We start from the raw sequence: 18,909 nt of genomic DNA, 5'->3' as shown, positions 1-18,909 counted from the left end.
TCTATCTATCTATCTATCTATCTATCTATCTATCTATCTATCTATCTGTCTATCCATCCATCTATCTATCCATCCATCCATCTATTTATCTATCTACACACATACACATATTTATATACATATACACATACATATATATACATATACACATATATGTGTATGTATATGGGTGTATGTATATATTTCCTAGGGGATTGTGGGTTATTTGAAAGTAAAATGTATCATGTACAACCCCATATCCCACCCAGCATGAATCAGAATGCTTTGCCCACAGTAGGTACCTGACCACCATGTATTTTTCATGGAAGGACTTCCATGAAGTGACATATGAAATGAAGAATGTAGAACCAAAAGAATGATGTCCACAGGAAGTACAATGATGTAAATGAAGACAAGTCAGAAGGGCCACAGAACTTGTCATACACAACATACAACATTGACCCGATTTGTTCAGGTTGAAACACTCATTCTACAGCAGTGTAAAAAACCACAAGGTGGGGGCTTGTGGGTAGGCATAGCAATCACTCTAGAAGGTGGTTCTACATCAATGTTTTCAGGGAATGTAGTAGTTGTGTTGTTTCAAAACAAGGTGTCATTGAGAAGGAATTGTATCCCTTGTGTATAACAGTCCACTGGAGACTGCTTTTATGAGACTCAACATGTAACAAAATAAATACCCAGTTGCCACGAAGAATGGGGGAGATAAAGGGGAAATCTTGACAAAAATCTGCTATTAATAGCAACAAATCGCATCCCTATAGCACTTTGGGATTTGCAGAATACTTATAAGGTCCAAGTATTGTTACTGTCATTTTACAAGTGAGGACTCTCAAGCCAAGAAAGGCTAAGAGACAAAGCTAGTAAACAGCAGACTTGAATTCGAACTCAGGTCTTCTGCCTTGCAGTTCTGCACTCCTGCCACTGTACCACACATCAGCTCTCAAGTATCAGTGAATGGATGGATGGATGGATGGATGGATGGACAAACAAGATGTTTCAAGGTTCCTCCTGCTCTTCACCCATTTTAGCTAATCCCAACTCTGAGCCCAATGTTTTGCCCAGATCTCCTCTACTCCTGAAATCCATGTGCTGAATTATACATATCTTGGCCCAAGCAACATGGTCTTCACCATGAGGGAGAAAGATGAAAAAGGGCTACTGAATATTGGTTTCAATACCTATAGACAGATTTATCTCCTGGAATTAGTCCCACTTTGTGTGTGTGTTTGTGTTTTAATGAAATAGATGCTCTTAACTTAAAAGTCAGAGCAGTACAGTCCAATATTCTTGGGAAGTGGGGAGTTGATAGGAAGTGGGAGGCAAGAGAAGAGGTTTAGGTTGCAGTAAGCAAGTTTTACCCTAATCTGTTTTATCCCATAATGTAGATACACAGGAAATCACTGGGCTGGGGAAGAAGAGTCACATATCCAGGGGGCTTGATTAGGCCCTCTTTTAGTTGGATGGGATGGTAATGAATATAGCATGAAGTCAGCTATTTTGTAATGGTCATGGGCATTTCTCTGAACTGATAAGGAATCCTATTTCTGAACTATTGGAGTGAAGCTGGAAGTCTTTTCAACACAACTAGCTTTTCCAGTAGCTGATGCAAAGCATGTAGGATGATGGACCGTAGGTCCCCATCTCTCTCCTGAGTGTCAGCCGCACAACTCCAGCTGCCTGCTGGGCATCTCCACTTGGGTGTCCAATGGGCATCTCCAATTCAACATACTGAAAAAAGATCTCTTTCCCTCCAATCACTTCTCCCTCCTTACTTCCCTACTTCTCTTCAGGTTACCCCCATTCCAATAGTCATCCTGGCTTGCCACCTGAGAGTCCAATTTGGGTCTTCCCTCTTACCCACCCCCCACAACCAATCTGTGGACCACTGGTGGTTGACTCTCCCTCTTCATCATCTCTCACTCCTGTCCCTTTCTCCCTACTCACCTCACAATCAACCTAGTTCTCATCTCTCATCTGGACCATCGCAATAGCTTCCTTATTGTTCTCCATGCATTCAGCCTATCCACTCTCTAATCTGTCTTTCAAGTAGCCGCCAATTAGATATTCCTAAAATGTAGGTATGGCCATGTCACTCTCCAGACCTTTGTTTAATTTCTAATTTTTTTCAATTTGTATTGATACACTTTGTTATTCCACCACCCTTATTTCCATACACACACACACACACACACATACACACACACACACACACACACACACACACACACACAGAGGCATCCTGCCTCCCCTGCCCAGTGAAATGAATGAATGAATAACAAAGAATAAAAAAGAAAGAGAAAAAAGAAAGTCAGATGGACAAAATAAGCCAATATGTCAACCGAGTCTAACAGTATATGCAATATTCTGTACCCATAGTCAGTCTGTCAATATGCAATTAAGTTCTTACTCTATGCCAAGCACTGTCCTAAGTACTGGGGATATAAAGAAAAGCAAAAGTATGATTCCTACCCTCAAGGAGATCACATTCTAATGGAGAGACAACATACAAATAATTATATACATACAAAATACACGCTGTCGATAGAAAGTAATCTCAGAGGAAAGGGATTAAGCATGGTGGCAACAGGAAAGGCTTCGTGGAGTTGAAAGAACTGTCTCCTCCCTCAAAGAAGAAAAGAGGGAGAGAGAAGAGAAGGAGGTATGTTTTCTTGTCTCTTCTCTGGAACCAAGTTTAAAGTCTTCATAATTACATAGCATTCCATTTTGGTTTGCCGGTTTGTTTTTTTGTTTTGTTTTTGGTGAGGCAATCAGGGGAAAGTGACTTGCCCAGGGTCACACAGCTTGTAAGTTTCAAGTGTCTGAAGTTAGATTTGAACTCAGGTCCTCCTGACTCCAAGGCCAGAGCCTATCTACTGTGCCACCTAGCTGCCCCTGGTTTGCTGTTCTTTAAAGTCATTTTGTAGTCAATGTGTATTCTGTTTTTCTGGTTCTGCTCACTGCACTCTGCATCAGCAAACATAAGCCTTCCTATACTTCTCTGAATTCTTCATATTTATCAGCTCTTATGCACGTTCATCTTCAATTACATACATGTGCAATTTGTTCAGCCATTCTTCAATCAGTTGCCACCTTACTTTCCCCCCCAATTCTTTGCAACCATAAAAAGTGCTACTATGAATATTTTAGTATATATGGAACCATTCATTCTGTCATTGACTACCTTGGGAAATATGCCTAGCATATCTGAATAAAAGGGTTTGGACTTTGGTTTTACATAATCCCAAATTGCTTTCCAGAATAACTGGACCATTTCCCAGCTCCACCAACAATGTACTCGTGTACCTATGTTTCTAGAGCCACTACAATATTGATATTTCCAACTTTGGTCATCTTTGCCAATTTTATGGGTGTGAGGTGAAACCTCAGAGTTATTTTGATTTGCATTTCTCTTATTATTAGTGCTTTGGAGGAATCTTTCATTTGTTTGTCAATAGTATGGGATTCTTCTTTTATGAACTATTTGTTTATTCTTATCTTAACTTATCCATTGAGAAATGGCTCCTTGATCTCCTCATTTTAAAGAGGAGGAACTTGAGACCTGAGACTTTCTGAAGATCACACAGGCACTAAGTGGAAGAATCAGGATTTGAACTCGGGTCCTTTTGACTCCAAATCCATAATGCTTTCTAATCATAGGATCATAGATCTAGAGGTGAAAGGCATTTCATCAGGCATTTAATTTAACATTGAACAGGTAAGACCCAGAGAGGTTAAGTGACTTGCCCAGTGTCACAGAGATAATAAGTAACAGTGGTAAAACTTGAACCCAGGACATCCAACTCAAGTCAGTGCTCTTGCCACTGGACCACGCTGCTTTCAATCTTTCCATTTGAAGCCCTTCACAATTTACCTCCAGCCTCTTTCCAGACAGATTATACATTCCCACCACACACACACACACACACACACACACACACACACACACACACACACACTATACTCTAGCCCAGGGATTCTTAACCTAGGCCTATGGGTTCATGGATAGATTTCAGGGGGTCTATAAACTTGAATGGGAAAAAAATTTACATTTTTATTTCAATATCATTGGTTTCCTTTGTATTTTGTTTTATTCATTATTCTGAGAAGGAGTCTATAAGTTTCACCAGGCTGACTGCCCAAGGGGTCCATGACACACAAAAAAAGGTTAGGCACTCCTGTGGTCTAGCCAAACTATCTTACTTCTTGATCCCCATATGGGACATTCCATCTCCTCCCTCCAAGTCTTTGTATAGACATATCACACACACACACACACACACACACACACACCCTAGGCCACTCTCCCTCCTCACTTCTACATCTGGGAATCCCCAATTCCCCTCATGGCTCAGTTTCCATACCAACTCCTTCAAGAGAACTTTCCTGATTCCTTCAGTTGTTAGTACCCCACCCCCAAAACTGTGAATTTATTTTGATACATCCTATACTTATCTGGGAACATGCAGTACCCCCCTTATAGAATGTAAGCGCTGTGAAAGTGGGGTTTATCTCACTTTTTTTAAGTATCCCCAGTGCCTAGCATAGTGCCTGGGACATGATAGGTACTTGTTGGTTGGTTGGGGCCAAGGTTCTATCCTTCTTCCCACCATTATTCTAGAAGATAAAAGTAATAATGACTGGTATTTATATAGTGCTTTAATGTTTGCCCAGAACTTTACAAATATCTCATTTTATACACACACCAACTCTGAGAGGAAGATGCTATTATTATCCTCATTGTACAGATGAAGAAACTGAGGCCGACAGAGATCAAGTGACTTACCTAGGGTCACACAGCTAGTAAATGCCAAATTTTAATTCAGGTTTTCCTTACTTGAAGTTCAGCGTCCTATCTGCTCTGTCACCTAGCTACCTCTAATTTCCTTATTTTCCTTCCATTTCCACTCTCATGTTGTCCCAGGGAGCAGATTCAGAAGGCAGCTGAGCCCCAAGGAAAGCAGATTGATTTACAGGAGAAGTTTGTTTCTTCTGCAGCCAAGAAGCTTAGGAGCTGCCTCCTCACCCCTGCTAAAGGGGAGCTAGAAAGCTGTCCAGAGCAGGCTTCAGGTAGCTCGATACTATGGTCTATCGATAGACTCGTTCCTGAAGCCATTCCAAGTTAAGGACCGAAGAATTGCAGAGGGGGAAGAGACCTTAGAAACTAGTTAAAAGAATGAAGGCAGGGTCTGTTTCATTTTCCTCTCTGTATCCCATAAATGAGCAGAGTGCCTTTGCACATAGTACATGATTTAATATAAATGACTGTTAGATTAATCTAGTTCAAATCCTTCCTTTTAAGAGATGAAAGAGAAGTCCAGAGAATGACAGCGATATCTTTGCCCCAGGTCACACAACTAGTTAGATGCAACACAGAAACTGGGCTCATAGACTCATGGGATGTCAGAGAACAGAGAACAGAAAAAAAAAAAATCAGTCAGAAGAGATTTTAGAACAAAGAATGTACAAGCTGAATGGGATCTGAAAAGAGAGAATGTCTAAGATGTGTAGGGCCTTGGAAGGTGGAACATCTGAGCTGAAAGAGACCCAGTGTCAGGGTTGGGAGGGTCCTTTGAAAATAGAATGTAAGAGCTGAAAGGGACCTTAGAGTAGAGAATGTCAGGACTGGAAGAGAACTTAGAACATAGAATGACATAGCTGGAAGAGATGTGAGAACAGAGAGTGTCTGGATGGGACCTCAGAAGAAAGTATCATAGTTGGAAAGGAACTGAAAACAAAGAATGATGGGGCTAGGAGGTATCAGAACAAAGAATGTCAGGGCTGGAAAGAGAACTTAGAACACAGAATGCTAGATCTAGCTAGAAGAGTCCTTTGATCATAGAACATGTGAGCTGGAAGGGTCTTTTGAACATAGAACGTTAGAGTTGGAAGGGGCTGTAGAACAGAGAATGTTCGAGCCGGAAGACCTAAGAATCTAAGCTGTTATAGGTAGAAGGGACTTGAGACCGGAGAATGAATGGCAGAGCTGGTAGAGACCTGAGGATACAGAATGACTGAGCTGCAAGGGACTTCAGAGGGTCCTCGGAAGCCAAAATGTTGAAGCTGGAAGAGACTTCAGAAGAGAACGTCCAAACTGGAGAGAACCTTAGAATGGAATGCTAAGCCTGGAAAGGACTTGGTAACAAAGAATGACAAAGCTGGAAGGGACCTGAGAACAGAACATCCAAGCTGGGGAAGGGGGGGGGGGGGGCCTTCGAAGGGAGGATTTCTGAGCGGGAAGGGCTTTTAAAGCACAGAAGGGCAGAGCTGGAAGGGATCTCAGCCCAAAGAATGGCAGAACTGGAGGGACCTGAGAACAAAGAATGACAAGCGCAGAGAGGGACCAGAAAACAGACCGGCAGAGCTGGAAGCTTTCGGAGATCAGAGATGTCCGCGCTGGGTGGGGTTAGGAAGGTAGAATGTCCGATCTGGGACCTTGAAACATAGAATGTCGAAGGGGGGGGTGGTCTCCGAGAGGAAGGTAGGGCGGAGGACGGACATCAGAATGTCTGCTTAAAATGGAAAGGGCCTGAGAACAGAGAATGCCACGGGCTGGAAGGGCCATGAGATACTATCTAGTCGAAACCCTCCATTTGCCTGGGTGCGGGGTGGGAGGTGCGGGGGAGCTGGTCCAAGGTCATACAGGTAGTAAGAGACAGGAGTCGGCCTCAGCCGCCCTCAGCCGCCCACTCCAGTCCAGGGCTTTGGAGCGCACGGCCAGCACGAAGTCGTGGCTCTGCCGCTGTCCAGGGGCGGGGGAGGGGACAGGGGCGGGGCCCCTCCCTTGAGAGTCAGGCCCGTTAGCCCCACGGGGAGCCCCTCCGGGACTACGGGCTTTCGCCGGTCCTCCCTCCCGCCCCGGTCGAGCCCTCCCGCCCCTTTCCCCGTTGCGGCCACGTTCAGGGACCCCGTTTCTGCATAAGGGGGAAGTCGAGGCCGAGTGGCAGGAGGGAAGGGGCGAGCCCCCGTGTCCATTCATTCGCTGTCCACCTGGTGGGAGCTGCCACCTTTGCCCGGGTGCCAGGGCCAGCGGGAGAGCGGCGGGGGCCGTTCCCAATTGCCTAGAACGGCTCCAGGGCAGCACGTCCATCCCTCTCCCACTCCCTCCCGCCAAGCGTATCCCTCCAGCACTTTACGCCGACTCAGTCCCCAGGCTCTGAGAGAGCGGCCAGCGCGCCCCGCGTAGGAGAGCAGCCCGCACGTATCCGGGCCCCGCCCCCTGGCCGGCCTACTTACAGCATTGGCCGGCCCGCTTGTCATTCCCACCGTGGCTACCATTCATGCAGTTTGGTTGCGTCTTGGTGTATTTGAGTGTTTGCAATAAAAAGGGCTTTTAATTTTTGGAGGTGCAGGTCCAGCTGCAATTAGTTCACTGAAAAGTCTACCGCCTTGCAAGCAGCCAACCGCGGCTAGCTTTAGCTCTTTATTTCTCCCTTGCAATTGCAAGCCACTAATTCAGAGGTGCAACTATGCCCAAAAGAAAGGTAAGTGCAAGGGAAGAGTGGGGAGGATTATTAGCCGCCCGCCTGTCTATTTGATCCTGGGCAGCCAGGATGTTTCTGGGCTTAGAGGCTGCCAGGGAGCTTTGGTGCATGTGCTGAATTGAAGAAGGCAGAGGAAGGGAAAGCGAAGAGGGATCGGGTCTCCGGCTCGGGTCTGGGGCTGGGACCTGAGCAGGGTTCGGGGGGTCGCCTGTATGTGAGCCTCGCATTTCACTTCGGACGGCTTAGTTTGCCAGGCTCCGGGCAGCGGGAACGGGGTCTCCATGCTGGCTTCCTTACAGCCATAGCGCCGCTGCTTCCTCCCCTGCGCACCCCCATTGGCGAGCCGGGGCTCCCACCAGCCGCCCTACCAGGCACTAGCCCCCTCCCTCTGCCTTGGGGTTTTCTCGGGCAGCCAGCCGGATCCTCCTGGAGGAAGATTTGGAGAGCGATCGCTGCGTCTTTCTCTAGTATTTGCCTTTGTTCTCCCTTTTTTTCCCCTCCCTCCTCCACTTCTGGTCGTGCCAGATGGCTGTGCAGTGGTAATTCTGGGCCATTAGGCGGCGCAGATTTTGCAACTGTCCTTGAGCAGGGAGAGATTCACAGCCATAATTAGGAACTTCGGAGGGAGCCGAGCGATCTCCGAGTCTCCTAGGAAGTTCGGGTGTTCTCAGAGACCACCTGAAAGGAGCCAAGAGAACGGAGACGAGGGGGAGACCGGAAAAAGCTATTGCAACGGTTTGGGAGAGTCCGTTCTGCAAGATCAATTAGTTTCTTGCCAACTCTCTCCTAAACTCTTGCAAAGGTAATTCCCCGGCTCGACTCCGAGAGGAGACCTGAGATCTGTGCCGAGCGCGCCCGGCGCGCCCCAGACTAGGATCTGGGTGCCTCGGGAATGAGGGCATAGAATATTGTTTAATCGCCCCCTCCCCAAACCCTTTTGCCTGTGTGCCAGGGCTTAGATGCCTCAGGGGTCTCGAGGCTGTGGGTGTAGATGGGGTGGCGCATGTCTGTGTGTGTTGGGGGGGGGTGTAATCCTGCATTTCTAACCCCGCCAGCCCCAGCCACCTATTGCAGATTCCTCTGGGGTTCACTTGATGGGAGCCATCCTTGAGCCGACGCTGACAACAACCTGGTTGTTGCAGGTAATCTGGCGGGAAGTTTTTAAATTGCCCGACGTCTGGCTTGGTGACGCACTGACGTTGGAACCGAGGGGCTTTTTTCCCGCGGCTTTGTGGGACTTGTAGTCCTTTGGCGCAGGACCTGGAGGTGAAGGTAGGGCTGGGGGAGCGGGCCCCCTCAGGTTCAGTCGCAGATGCACTTTGAGAGAGGGAGAAGAAAGGGGCTTCCTGCAGAATAAGCGCATTACGCTGCCCTTTCCTTCTCTTCTCCCCCCCCCCCCCCCGCCCCGCCCGTTTTTTGGCTCGGACATTGCCGAACTTGAGGTAAGTGCATGAGGACAAGTGTGTCCTAAGAAAGGTTTAAAGAAATGGCTTATTTTAACTGGGGTGCAAAGAGATGAGATTGATATGTCCAGAAAAAGTTCTAGAGTTGGTTTTGGAGTCATGTTGCATATCTACACATCGGCCGACTGTGCTGCAGCCAGCATTGCTGCAGAGGAAGTCTAGTCTTTGGGCTGAACCCCAAGCACTAACCGGTCAGTCACTTTTCTTAGCTTCCAGTGAGACTGAGCAGGGAACATTTTATGACGCTGTCTTTCTCTTTCTTTTTCTTTACAGGCAGCCGTTGAAGGGCAGGTAAAGGAGGAGGTGAGTTTGTTTTGTCTTTCAACTTTAAGAAAAAGCTTAATTCATACACATACACACACCACACATTTCTGAAGTGCATTAAGCCGTAGACCGTAGAGCAGATACACAGCTTAGCTAAGAGAGGAGCTCTGTCCCAAGACACAGGAGCCTCCAGTCTAGGAGGGCAAGGTGATACCAACATAAATATAATACACAAATAGTACATGTTAATGTGATATATTATCTATCACCTAGGTTGGCTAAGGTTCCACAAATTGCCATTGCACAACAACTTGGCATTCTGGAAAGGAGAGGGGAGAAAAGGGAAAAGGTAGAGATGACAGAAACAAAAGTGAGATCTGAGGGGGCAGATGGAAACTGATGGGGTGGAGGTAGATGGGTCACACTTCACAGCAGGCAGCCGTGTTGACAATTTGCAAATGGAATAGGTTGTGTGGTGGCACGTGAGCTGGGCTTTAAAGAATGGGTAGGAATTCAACAGAGGAAGAGGAGGAAAGAGGACATGCTGGGGATTCAGATGACTAGCAAAGGTAAAAAGGCCTGAGAGGCCCAGGAATGTTTAGGAAGGCAGGGGAAGCCAGGCAGAAAAATTGTCCAGTTTGGCTAAAGTGATGATTATGAAGAAGGGAGTAATAAGCCATAAGGCTGTAAAGGTAGAGGTAGAAATAAAGTGGAGAGAGTATTGGATTCTAGCCAGAGGTATTTAACTGGCTGTTGGCATAACCAGCTTACGTGAGCCAAATGGCCACCAATTGTTCTTAATATAGCATAACTGACTAATAGGAGGTAACTGTCCATTAGTTACCCCTCAGACAGTTGAAAGAGAGTCACTGGACAGCCAGCACTTTCTACTTGTATCCACACAATGTCAAGAGAATGTGAGAAAGATTCCCCCTAAAATGTTGGGTGGACTTCAGGTGGTGAATTTATGAGACGATATAGTCTCACACAGGATTAGGCAAGGATCGACCGGCATCTTCACTATAGGTGGGAGAACCCACATCTTCAAAGTTAGAGAACTATTATGTTATGAGCCAACTAACAGTGTAACGATAAGATTTCTTAGAAAATATACCTGGCATTAAAGCCTTCAAATTGCATGGCACTTGGGAACTTTATTGAGCTGCCATATTAAGATCTGAAAAGAACATGTTCTTTACGTCAAGGGGGGCTGTTTGTTACTAATCATGGTGCTAATTTAAACCAGCAATTATGAGGTAATTAGTATCATTTCCAGATTATTGAAGTGTCATGCCAAATTGAACTCATTTCTGACTCTGAATGCTGTAGAGTGTAGATTTCAGCAAAGCATTTGAGGGGGTCTCTCATGCTATCCTTGCGAACAAGATGGTGATATTGTGGCTAGGAGATAGAGTCAGGCAGAGTCAGAATTGGTTGAAGGACCAGACCCAGGGGACTCATTGGTGAGTCAATGTCAGCTCAGAGAGAGGGCTCAGGAAGTGTCCAGAAGGCCTGCACTTGGCCTCAGGTTAGTTAACATTTTAATCAGTCTTGAATAAAGTCAAAAAAGGCATGCTTGTCAACTTCACAAATGACACAAAACTTTAAGAATAGCTGACAGTTGGGATTCAAAAAAATCTTGACTGGCCAGAATTTTGGACTGACTCTGACCAGATGAATTTGAATAGAGATAAAGGTAAAATCTTACTCTTGGGTTGAAAAAAATCCACTTTCCAAACACAAGATGGGGAAGGCACGATTCTTTGGTGGAAAAATTGAAGGGATTTCATAGATCTAAAGCTCAATGTGAGTCACCCGTTGTAGTAGCCAGGAAATCTGATGCCATCCTAGGCTGGATTAAGAGAACAGTGGTATATAGGCAGGTGACAGCCTCACTGTCCTCTGCCCTGGCAAGACCAGATCTGAAGTGTGGTGCTCACTTGTAGGTTCTGCATTTTACAAAGGGCATTGATAGATCGGAAAGCACTCAGAGGCTGTTGCTCATGGTGAAGATGAACCTCAAGAAAATACCATATAAAAACCTCATATAAAAACTGATCAAAGAAACTGGGCTTGTGTCACTTAGAGAAGTCAAAATTAAAGTAGCTATCTTCAAGCATTTGGAGTATTTGAAGTATTTGAAAATAGCTATCGAAACAGAAGGATTCACCTCGCTCTCATTGGCTCCAAAGGGCAGACCTAGGAATAGTGGGGAGAGTTGCAAAGCAGCAAATTTAACTTTGATATGAAGAAAAACTCCCTAATAATTAGAGCTGATCAAAAGTAGAGTGGGCTACTTTGGGAGGGAAGGAGTTCCCATTCGCTTGAAGTGACCAAGAGAATCCTAAATGTCCACTTGTTGGAGGCATATCATAGGGGGGATTCTTATCCAGATATGCATTCTCTACTAGCTGGCGTCAGGTATCTTACAGCTGGGAGACTGCATGATTGGCAGATGACAGGTGGGGGGGAAATCTCAATTGTAATTGCCCTCATATTTTTTTAAATCCCAAGTCCACATTTTATTTGGGATACTACAGAATCTCAGCATCAGAACGGACCTCGAAGGGCATCTTGGCCAACCCACACCTGACCCCATTTTCTCCTGAAGCAGCCCATCTCACTAGTAACAAGCTCCAATTTGTCACTTTTCTTATCAATATGAATAATTCTCACTTGGTGTAGGTTTTCCTTTAATTGAAATACTTTTTGTTTTGTAGCCAAAGAGGCGGTCACCTCGATTATCTGCTGTAAGTATTGCTTGTTTTCTCTGATGATAATAGCCTCTTTTGTGAGGTGCCATTTTAAAGAAACCGAATAAATGAGACTATCACGTTTAGTGTTGGACTTAACTTGGGAAATTATAAGAAAATACCACCACTTGGGAAATCTATCATTTCACTTGTGTTTAAAGTATATACATTCCAGTTGGTGGAACAGTTGGATTCCCTTATTTGTGAGTCATCCTGTTGCAGTGACAGATTTGTTTCTACATTTCTCTGACCTCTGTTTTTTGTGTGTGTGTGTATGTATGTATATGTGTGTATGTGTGTGCCTGTGCAGAAGCCTGTTCCTCCTAAATCTGAGCCCAAAACCAAAAAGGCAGCAGCCCCAAAGGTAAGCACTGAATTTTGAATCTCCAAAGAGAAAGAGGCTTTTCTCTCAAAAAAACATTATCAGAAAACACGGGCGATTTGGCTTTTTTTTTTTTTTTTCATAAAAACTTACTTTCTTCTTCTACACCATGTTCAAGTATAAGCCCCTTAGACAAGAGCAATTCCTTCCTCCGTATTTCTTTTTGTGTTCACTGTGATTTGGCACTTTAAAATAACGAATTGACCTTTTCGAGAAGACAGATACAAATGGAAGCCGGAAAAGACTCATTAAGTGATCATGTTCGTGCCTTTGGCAATGTATGTGAACACTGAGGCCAGACCGAGGAGGGAAAAGGAAGGAAAAGAGCCAAAACGCCAGTGGACCTTCTACATGGGCACTTGGGTGATATGACTAATGCCAGTGTAGAAATAGGTACAGGGTCAGGTTGACGACTTGCCTTACTCCCAGGGATATTTTGAGGATTTGTAGATCCATACCTAGAAGGCGTTCTGAGATCCTTGTTTAAAAGATGTTGCTTTTAATTTCCAAGAAGGAATGTGGCTAAAATATTTGGCACATTAGTCTACTTCCCAAGAACAAGTTTGGGAAATCAGTACTAGATTGGTTGATCTTTTGTAAATACAAATATCTATCGCACACAAAAGTATCACTGTCACCATTTCACCAACTGAGTTACAGTCCCATGGCAAAGGATACATTTTCAAGATCACAGGTACTGCCTCTAGGCAAGACCAAAACACCAAGGGGTTTGATCAATTCCTTGAAACAACTGGTTAATTCAGTGGAAGAAAAAAAATCAATTCAACTGGTTATTTGATATTGTGTAGACAGAAACATCTGGTTTTCTTGGTTGAAATTTTCCCTTTTGAATCAATTGTTTTGGCATCATAAAAAACAAAACAAAACAAAACAGTGTATTGGCCTCAGGAGAGTAGAAGCTCTCAGCACTATTCTAGGCTCTTATGTTTTGAATTATGAGGTTAGCTGGAAAAATATGGCTTTTGATCACCTTTGTGTTTTTGATATTATTCATATATCCAGAAAGAGCTTTTTCCACAACTTCAGCATTCTTTGGCACATGTTCTTTTTGCCAGGGGTGGCACAAAACCTGATGTGGCCCCCGCTCCCAAAGCTACCATCTGAACTCATTTCTTTTTAATACTGCCCTCCTGTGCTCCCCAAGCTCAAAAGAGCGCTGGGACTTAGGACATTAAAGGTTCATAGTTCTTTTTTTTTTTGGCAATTTTTTGTAAGTTTCCAAAGAGACTGAGAACTCTTGCAATTTTGCTGAAAATTGATCACTATTACGTTCAATTCAACATATGTATTAAGTACCCACTATGCCTTAGGCATTGGGATAGAGAGATGAGTAAGACAGAATCCCCACTCTCAAGTGCCGAACATGGCATGATAACGGTAAGTGTCAGAATACAGGGACAAAGAATTTGGTAGCAATGTTCAACATAGAAGAGAGAGCTTGCTGTGGTTATAGGGGGACAGAGAGAGGAAGGGAATAGTGTGACCAAAGGCGTAGAGGCAGGAAAGTATGGGACATATTTAGATAACAGTGGGTAACACAGGTTGGTTGTAAGATCTGTACTTTGGGGGGGAATAGCAAGAAGTAAGGCTAGAAGGGTAGCTTGAGGCATACTATGGAGAGCCTTTAAATGCCAGGCTACTAATTTGGACTTTGTTCAGGAAGCAGTGGGGACCACCTGAAGGCTTTTGAGCAGAGGAGTAACCCAATCACAGGTAGACTTTAGGAAAATTTATCTGGCAAGAGCGTGAAGAAAGGATATATAATTAGGCTGTTACTGCAGCACTCTAGGCAAGAGGCAAGGACAGCCTAAACTAACGTGGTAGCAGGGGAAATGAAAGAAAGAGACAGGTGCAAAAGGGATTTGGAGGTAGAATTTATAGGACTTAATCAACTAGTTAAATGCTGGGAAGGGGAAAGTAAAATAAAGGCAAGAGTCAAAGATGCTACTCTGTATTAAGGAAAATGTGATGCAAATAGGAAAGTCGGGAGAAAGGCAAGATGGGGTACATTCAGTTTGGGATAGATTGAGTTCAAGGCAAAGATATCCAGCAGGCAGTTGCAAATAGCTAGAAAGTATGACTGGGGATGATATGTCAGGGAGAAAGTACAGAAAGAAAATCAAAACATTTTTGGGCACGGCCAGTATAGGAATTTGCTTTTCTTGACTATGCCTATTTATTACAAAGGCTATAGTTTTTCCTTTTTTCTTTTCTTTCTTTCTTTTTTTTTTGTTATTGTTAAGTTGGGGGCAGGGGGAGGGGAATGGGAGAGAGAGAAAATAAATACTTGTTAAAAATAAGAAAATTAATTTAAAAAAAAAGAAAGAATAAAAGGAGACCCAGAACTGACCCATAGATAACATCTATATTTTGGAAGCAAAAGGATAAAGGGGAGCCAACAAACACAACTGTTTATGGTTAGAGTGCACAATTAACAGGGAGTTGAAATCTAGTATTAACTATTTGTCCCTGTGTGTTACTGAACAGAAAGTGAACGTAGCAAATGATAAAAAGGAAATGAAAGGCAAGAAGGGGGCCGCCAAAGTCAAAGTGGAAACCAAGCAGGAAGAAGTGAAAGAAGAAAACCACTCTGAAAATGGAGAGACCCAAACTAACGAGGTATTTTACTGTTATTTTAGAATAAATGTGTAATATAAAAAGTTTAATGATGATTGTACCTAAAAAAAGATCATAAAATCTGAGTTAAAGGGATCTTAGAGATCATCTCTTCTAACCTTGACTCCCAGTCTACCGTTCTACTACTCTTCTGTCTTTTGTAGTTTCATCTCCAAGTATCGATATGAAAGTTGATTCTATTGTTTAATCTTATGGGGAGGGCGACATTTGAGGCAAGAAGTGGAAATTTAGATGGAGACGGGAAGAAAAAGTTGGAATTGCTGTAACCTAAAGTGAATGACGTATCATGTTATTTATCTTGCCACATTGTGACCTTGGGCTAGTGACTTGCTCTATCTGGACTGTAGTTTCTTCATCTACAAATTGAGGTTGTTGGCCTAAATTGTCACCATTTGTTAGACTCTCTGTTGATGGAACTTTTAATAAGTTCTTTTTTAGAACATGCAGTCATTTATTTATTTAATTTACCTGCCCCACCCCAACAATCAAAGCCATCAGATAGGAGCTCAAGAAACCTCACATTGCACATTGAACAACAGCTACTGCTAATGTTTATTGTTTTGTTGGATTCCTCCAAATGTGCTTGTCCATTTTCTATGCCTATAGATACATAGCTGAATACAAAATTTGTTTTTAAAATATGCTATTATTTTAATAAGATTGGAATTTGTAAATGACCCTGTTATACGGCATGAGCCTTTGGTATCCCAGTTATATTTCCTGTGTATTTCTTTATCTTTGTAACTAAGAAGGGCCATGGAAATGAATTTTCTTGTTCTTTTATTGTTTTGGGGTTTTTTGTTTTTGTTTTTTTTTCTAGACTTGTGGTTTCATTGGTGTGGGGAATTACCTAATGTGAAAACTTCCTCCATCAGTTCTGACTGGCAGCTTCTCCATAACATAGTCTTCAAGAGTTGAATAGGACACTTGAAAGGCTAAGTGTATATGTCAAAGGCTAGATTTAAACCCTGGTCTCCCTGACTCCCAAGCTAGCCCTCTATCCACCATATTGTGTTTTATATGTGAATATTTATACATACACACACACACACACACACACACTCTTAGAGGATCAGTAATTCCATTTCTCTGGGTACACCCTACATCAACACAGATTTTAATCCCCAATGACTTAATATGGTAATAACTCACATTCATATAACACTTTATATCAACAATCCTGTAAGGGAGGTGCTATTATTATTATTATCCCCACTTTATGGATAAGTCAGCTAACCCTCTAAAAGTTTAAGTGACTTGCCTGAGGTTACATGGCTAATAAGTAACTGAAATGGGGTACAAACTCGTTCTTCCTGAGTTCAAGTACATCTCTCTACTCAGAATAGACCTGTGGTCTTTAAGATGGTCATCCAGAGTTTTAGGCCAGCAGGTTCATTCCCCTAAGACCAACCTGGTGACTCTCTGCACTTTGGCTGGCCATTCTTTGTGTATTGTCGCCGGGAGCGAATAGTCAGAGCCTTTCCAACTTGGTAGGAAGTCCAGGAGTTTGTTTTCAGAGCCCAGGGTCTGAATCCAAGCTGTGGTTTTATTGTCATCCAGATTCCAAATTTTGTCTGAGGCTGGTGATTTATGCATATGATCTTTTCTATAGAGCCAGGGTCTTGCAAATTACCAAGCCAAACACACCTGTTCAGGAGATAAGAATGATTATTCGCAAATGTAAAAGCCATTCTTAGCTAGCATTCCTAGCTCATACTAAACAGGTAGTTTGCCCACCCTTGCTATAGAGAAATGACTCTCTCATATCTTCCAACAGACAAGGTAAGGTTGGATATAAGTATCTGGGGAAGATGTTATGAAACTTACAAGTAAGATATTTTTCTTTGTCCCACTACAATTAGGTGCCGGCTGTGGAAGAACCTGAGGAGAAGCCTGAGTAATATGTAACACTGCCCTATATCTCCATCAGTTTGGTATCTGTACCTCCATCCTGTATCGTTGACACAGAGGAATATTTTTATCAACTATTTTCTAAATGCAGGTTTTTCTTTTTAGCATGAAGTTAATTTTGGAACGTCTCCATCCTGGTCGCTTGGGTATGATGTCACCAACAAGATATCACTGTCTCTGCATTTTGTGATTATAATAGTGTGATCTATGGCAAGAATAAGTGGTGGTAGCTTCTGACTTTTGTCACTGTGTACCCTTTCTTGTGTAAGCTATCCTTTCCGTCCTTTGGCTTTTTCTTTGGCCCTGGTACGTGTTTAATTCAGTGAAGTGGGGAGGCCCCAAATAGAAAGTTCTCAAATCGGCTAGTCCGGGGTGTCTGTGGGTTGATTTTATAAAGAAGGTGAGCTATTTTCATGAAATTCTAAGAGTTGGAAATATCTTTCCCAAATATAACTTTAATATTAGTTTTTGAAAGAAAGTAAAATGTAATCATGTTTTTAAACAAAATACAAATGTTTATTTCAGAAGGGCAGATTGATTGTATGTGTAGCCACTATTAGAAATTTTGCTGGATTTATCTTAATAAAATAAAAAGACTCCTCAAAATATATTTGTGATTCATTGTATTTATTCCAGAAGGAGAACTGGCAGAATATTAAATTTCTTACTTCATTGCGTCTGAATTCTAGTGTAGATTACTACCCATCCGTGCCTTCTCTTCGTGTGTGACTCTTATCCACGTCTTGCCCAGGGGAGGATCTACCCAGTGCCCTAGATGCCCTCTTCCTCTATGTGTTTCACTGGTTCATGAATGTTATTGTAATAGTGGAATTGTCCAATTAATATGAAGCTGGCCCACATCTTTTTCTAGTTATACATAGCCTTATAGGTCCATGAGTATTTACTCTTAAAACAGATTTTTAAATGTCATTTAAAGAAATTATAACTAGTTGGCTCATTTAGTTCATGTTGCATACGTCAAAGATCTATCACTTTGTTGGTATGGGCCCTCCCTATAGTGATACTGGTTGTGACTCCCATCTAAATTTTAATAGATGATCTTTGAGAGTTACAGGAGCTGAAAAATTCATAACCCACAGCCAACGTGCTGATGAGCCTGTCTAAACTTAAGCTGGTTCCCAGGTGACAGATATGTAATTCATGGTCGGGTCCATACTCAAGGCCTTTCCAACTTGGAGGGACCTAGCAGGTCATGTAATCTGCTGGCATTGCCTTACAGAACCAGGGATCACCTCCAAGGCACCATGAGAAATTCAAGTAGATCTTTAGCTTGCCCATGAGTTCCTCATTTTTTTTTTTGCATCCTCTTATAGGGGAGAAATATCTCCTCACTGAGTTCATGTGGTAGTGAGCTGCTGCTAAAGATAGATGTACCACAACACAGGAATTATGGAAGTCAAAACTGAGGCTTTATTAGTATGCTCAAGCATAGGTTCAGGCCTCAGAGAAAACCTGAACCCCAATTAGGACTCTGACAAGTGCTCTCAGAGGCAAAATTACACCAGAGAAAAGAATTCTTTTACATATGAAATTATTGTATATTTCTCTTAGGCCACAAAAGTTGAAGGGAAGATAGATCCATAATCTCACGCTTCCTTCAATATCATAAAAGTTGAACAAACTTATTTAGAGGCATAATCTTATACATCCTACATCCCCTAAGGAAACAAACTTCGTCAAACAAGCTCTATAGGTAAACTAAGTCAGGTTACAGATTAAACTACATTTTGAGGGTTCACAAATAGGCTGACTGGGGAGGGGGCAGTCTACATGTTGTCAAGGAGTCAGGGAAGTTGAGGCTCTTCTTCTGGCTTCTTATCCAAGGAATGTTTAAGGCTCTAAGTGAATTTTCACATCCTATGGGACAGGTTTTGGTCAAGTGATGTTAATATTAAGACAAACTTTAACCAAAATTTGTAGGAGTGATAGCTTTGAGTTCCAATAATAAAGGGAGATCAAAAAGTCCCTTAACATTT

At 43.0% G+C, this 18,909-nt stretch overlaps 1 protein-coding gene across 3 annotated transcripts; it reads left to right on the top strand.

The window, feature by feature from the left end:
* Positions 1 to 7,270: 7,270 nt before the first annotated feature.
* HMGN5 (high mobility group nucleosome binding domain 5) lies at positions 7,271 to 17,503 on the top strand. Of its 3 annotated transcripts, none has more exons than XM_027839471.1 (7): positions 7,271 to 7,481; positions 8,537 to 8,623; positions 9,218 to 9,247; positions 11,929 to 11,958; positions 12,272 to 12,325; positions 14,852 to 14,983; positions 16,864 to 17,503. In XM_027839471.1, exons 1-7 carry the CDS (start codon positions 7,467 to 7,469, stop codon positions 16,900 to 16,902), a joined length of 387 nt encoding a protein of 128 aa, XP_027695272.1. In that variant the 5' UTR covers positions 7,271 to 7,466; the 3' UTR covers positions 16,903 to 17,503. The 3 variants fall into 3 exon arrangements, with proteins under 3 accessions (XP_027695272.1, XP_027695286.1, XP_027695277.1); XM_027839476.1 differs by lacking the exon at positions 7,271 to 7,481 and adding an exon at positions 8,091 to 8,283; XM_027839485.1 differs by lacking the exon at positions 8,537 to 8,623.
* The last annotated feature ends 1,406 nt before the right edge of the window (positions 17,504 to 18,909 follow it).

Source organism: Vombatus ursinus, unplaced genomic scaffold (genome assembly GCF_900497805.2).
Source record: "Vombatus ursinus unplaced genomic scaffold, bare-nosed wombat genome assembly UNPS02004691.1, whole genome shotgun sequence".
Taxonomy (NCBI): Eukaryota; Metazoa; Chordata; class Mammalia; order Diprotodontia; family Vombatidae; genus Vombatus; species Vombatus ursinus.
This window is presented reverse-complemented; position numbering and strand designations above follow the sequence as displayed.

Excerpts from the sequence above, each read along its gene's own strand:
- HMGN5 (XM_027839471.1), top strand. Across the intron at positions 11,959-12,271 it reads GGTCACCTCGATTATCTGCT|AAGCCTGTTCCTCCTAAATC; the intron begins GTAAGTATTGCT and ends GTGCCTGTGCAG. Across the intron at positions 14,984-16,863 it reads GAGAGACCCAAACTAACGAG|GTGCCGGCTGTGGAAGAACC; the intron begins GTATTTTACTGT and ends CACTACAATTAG.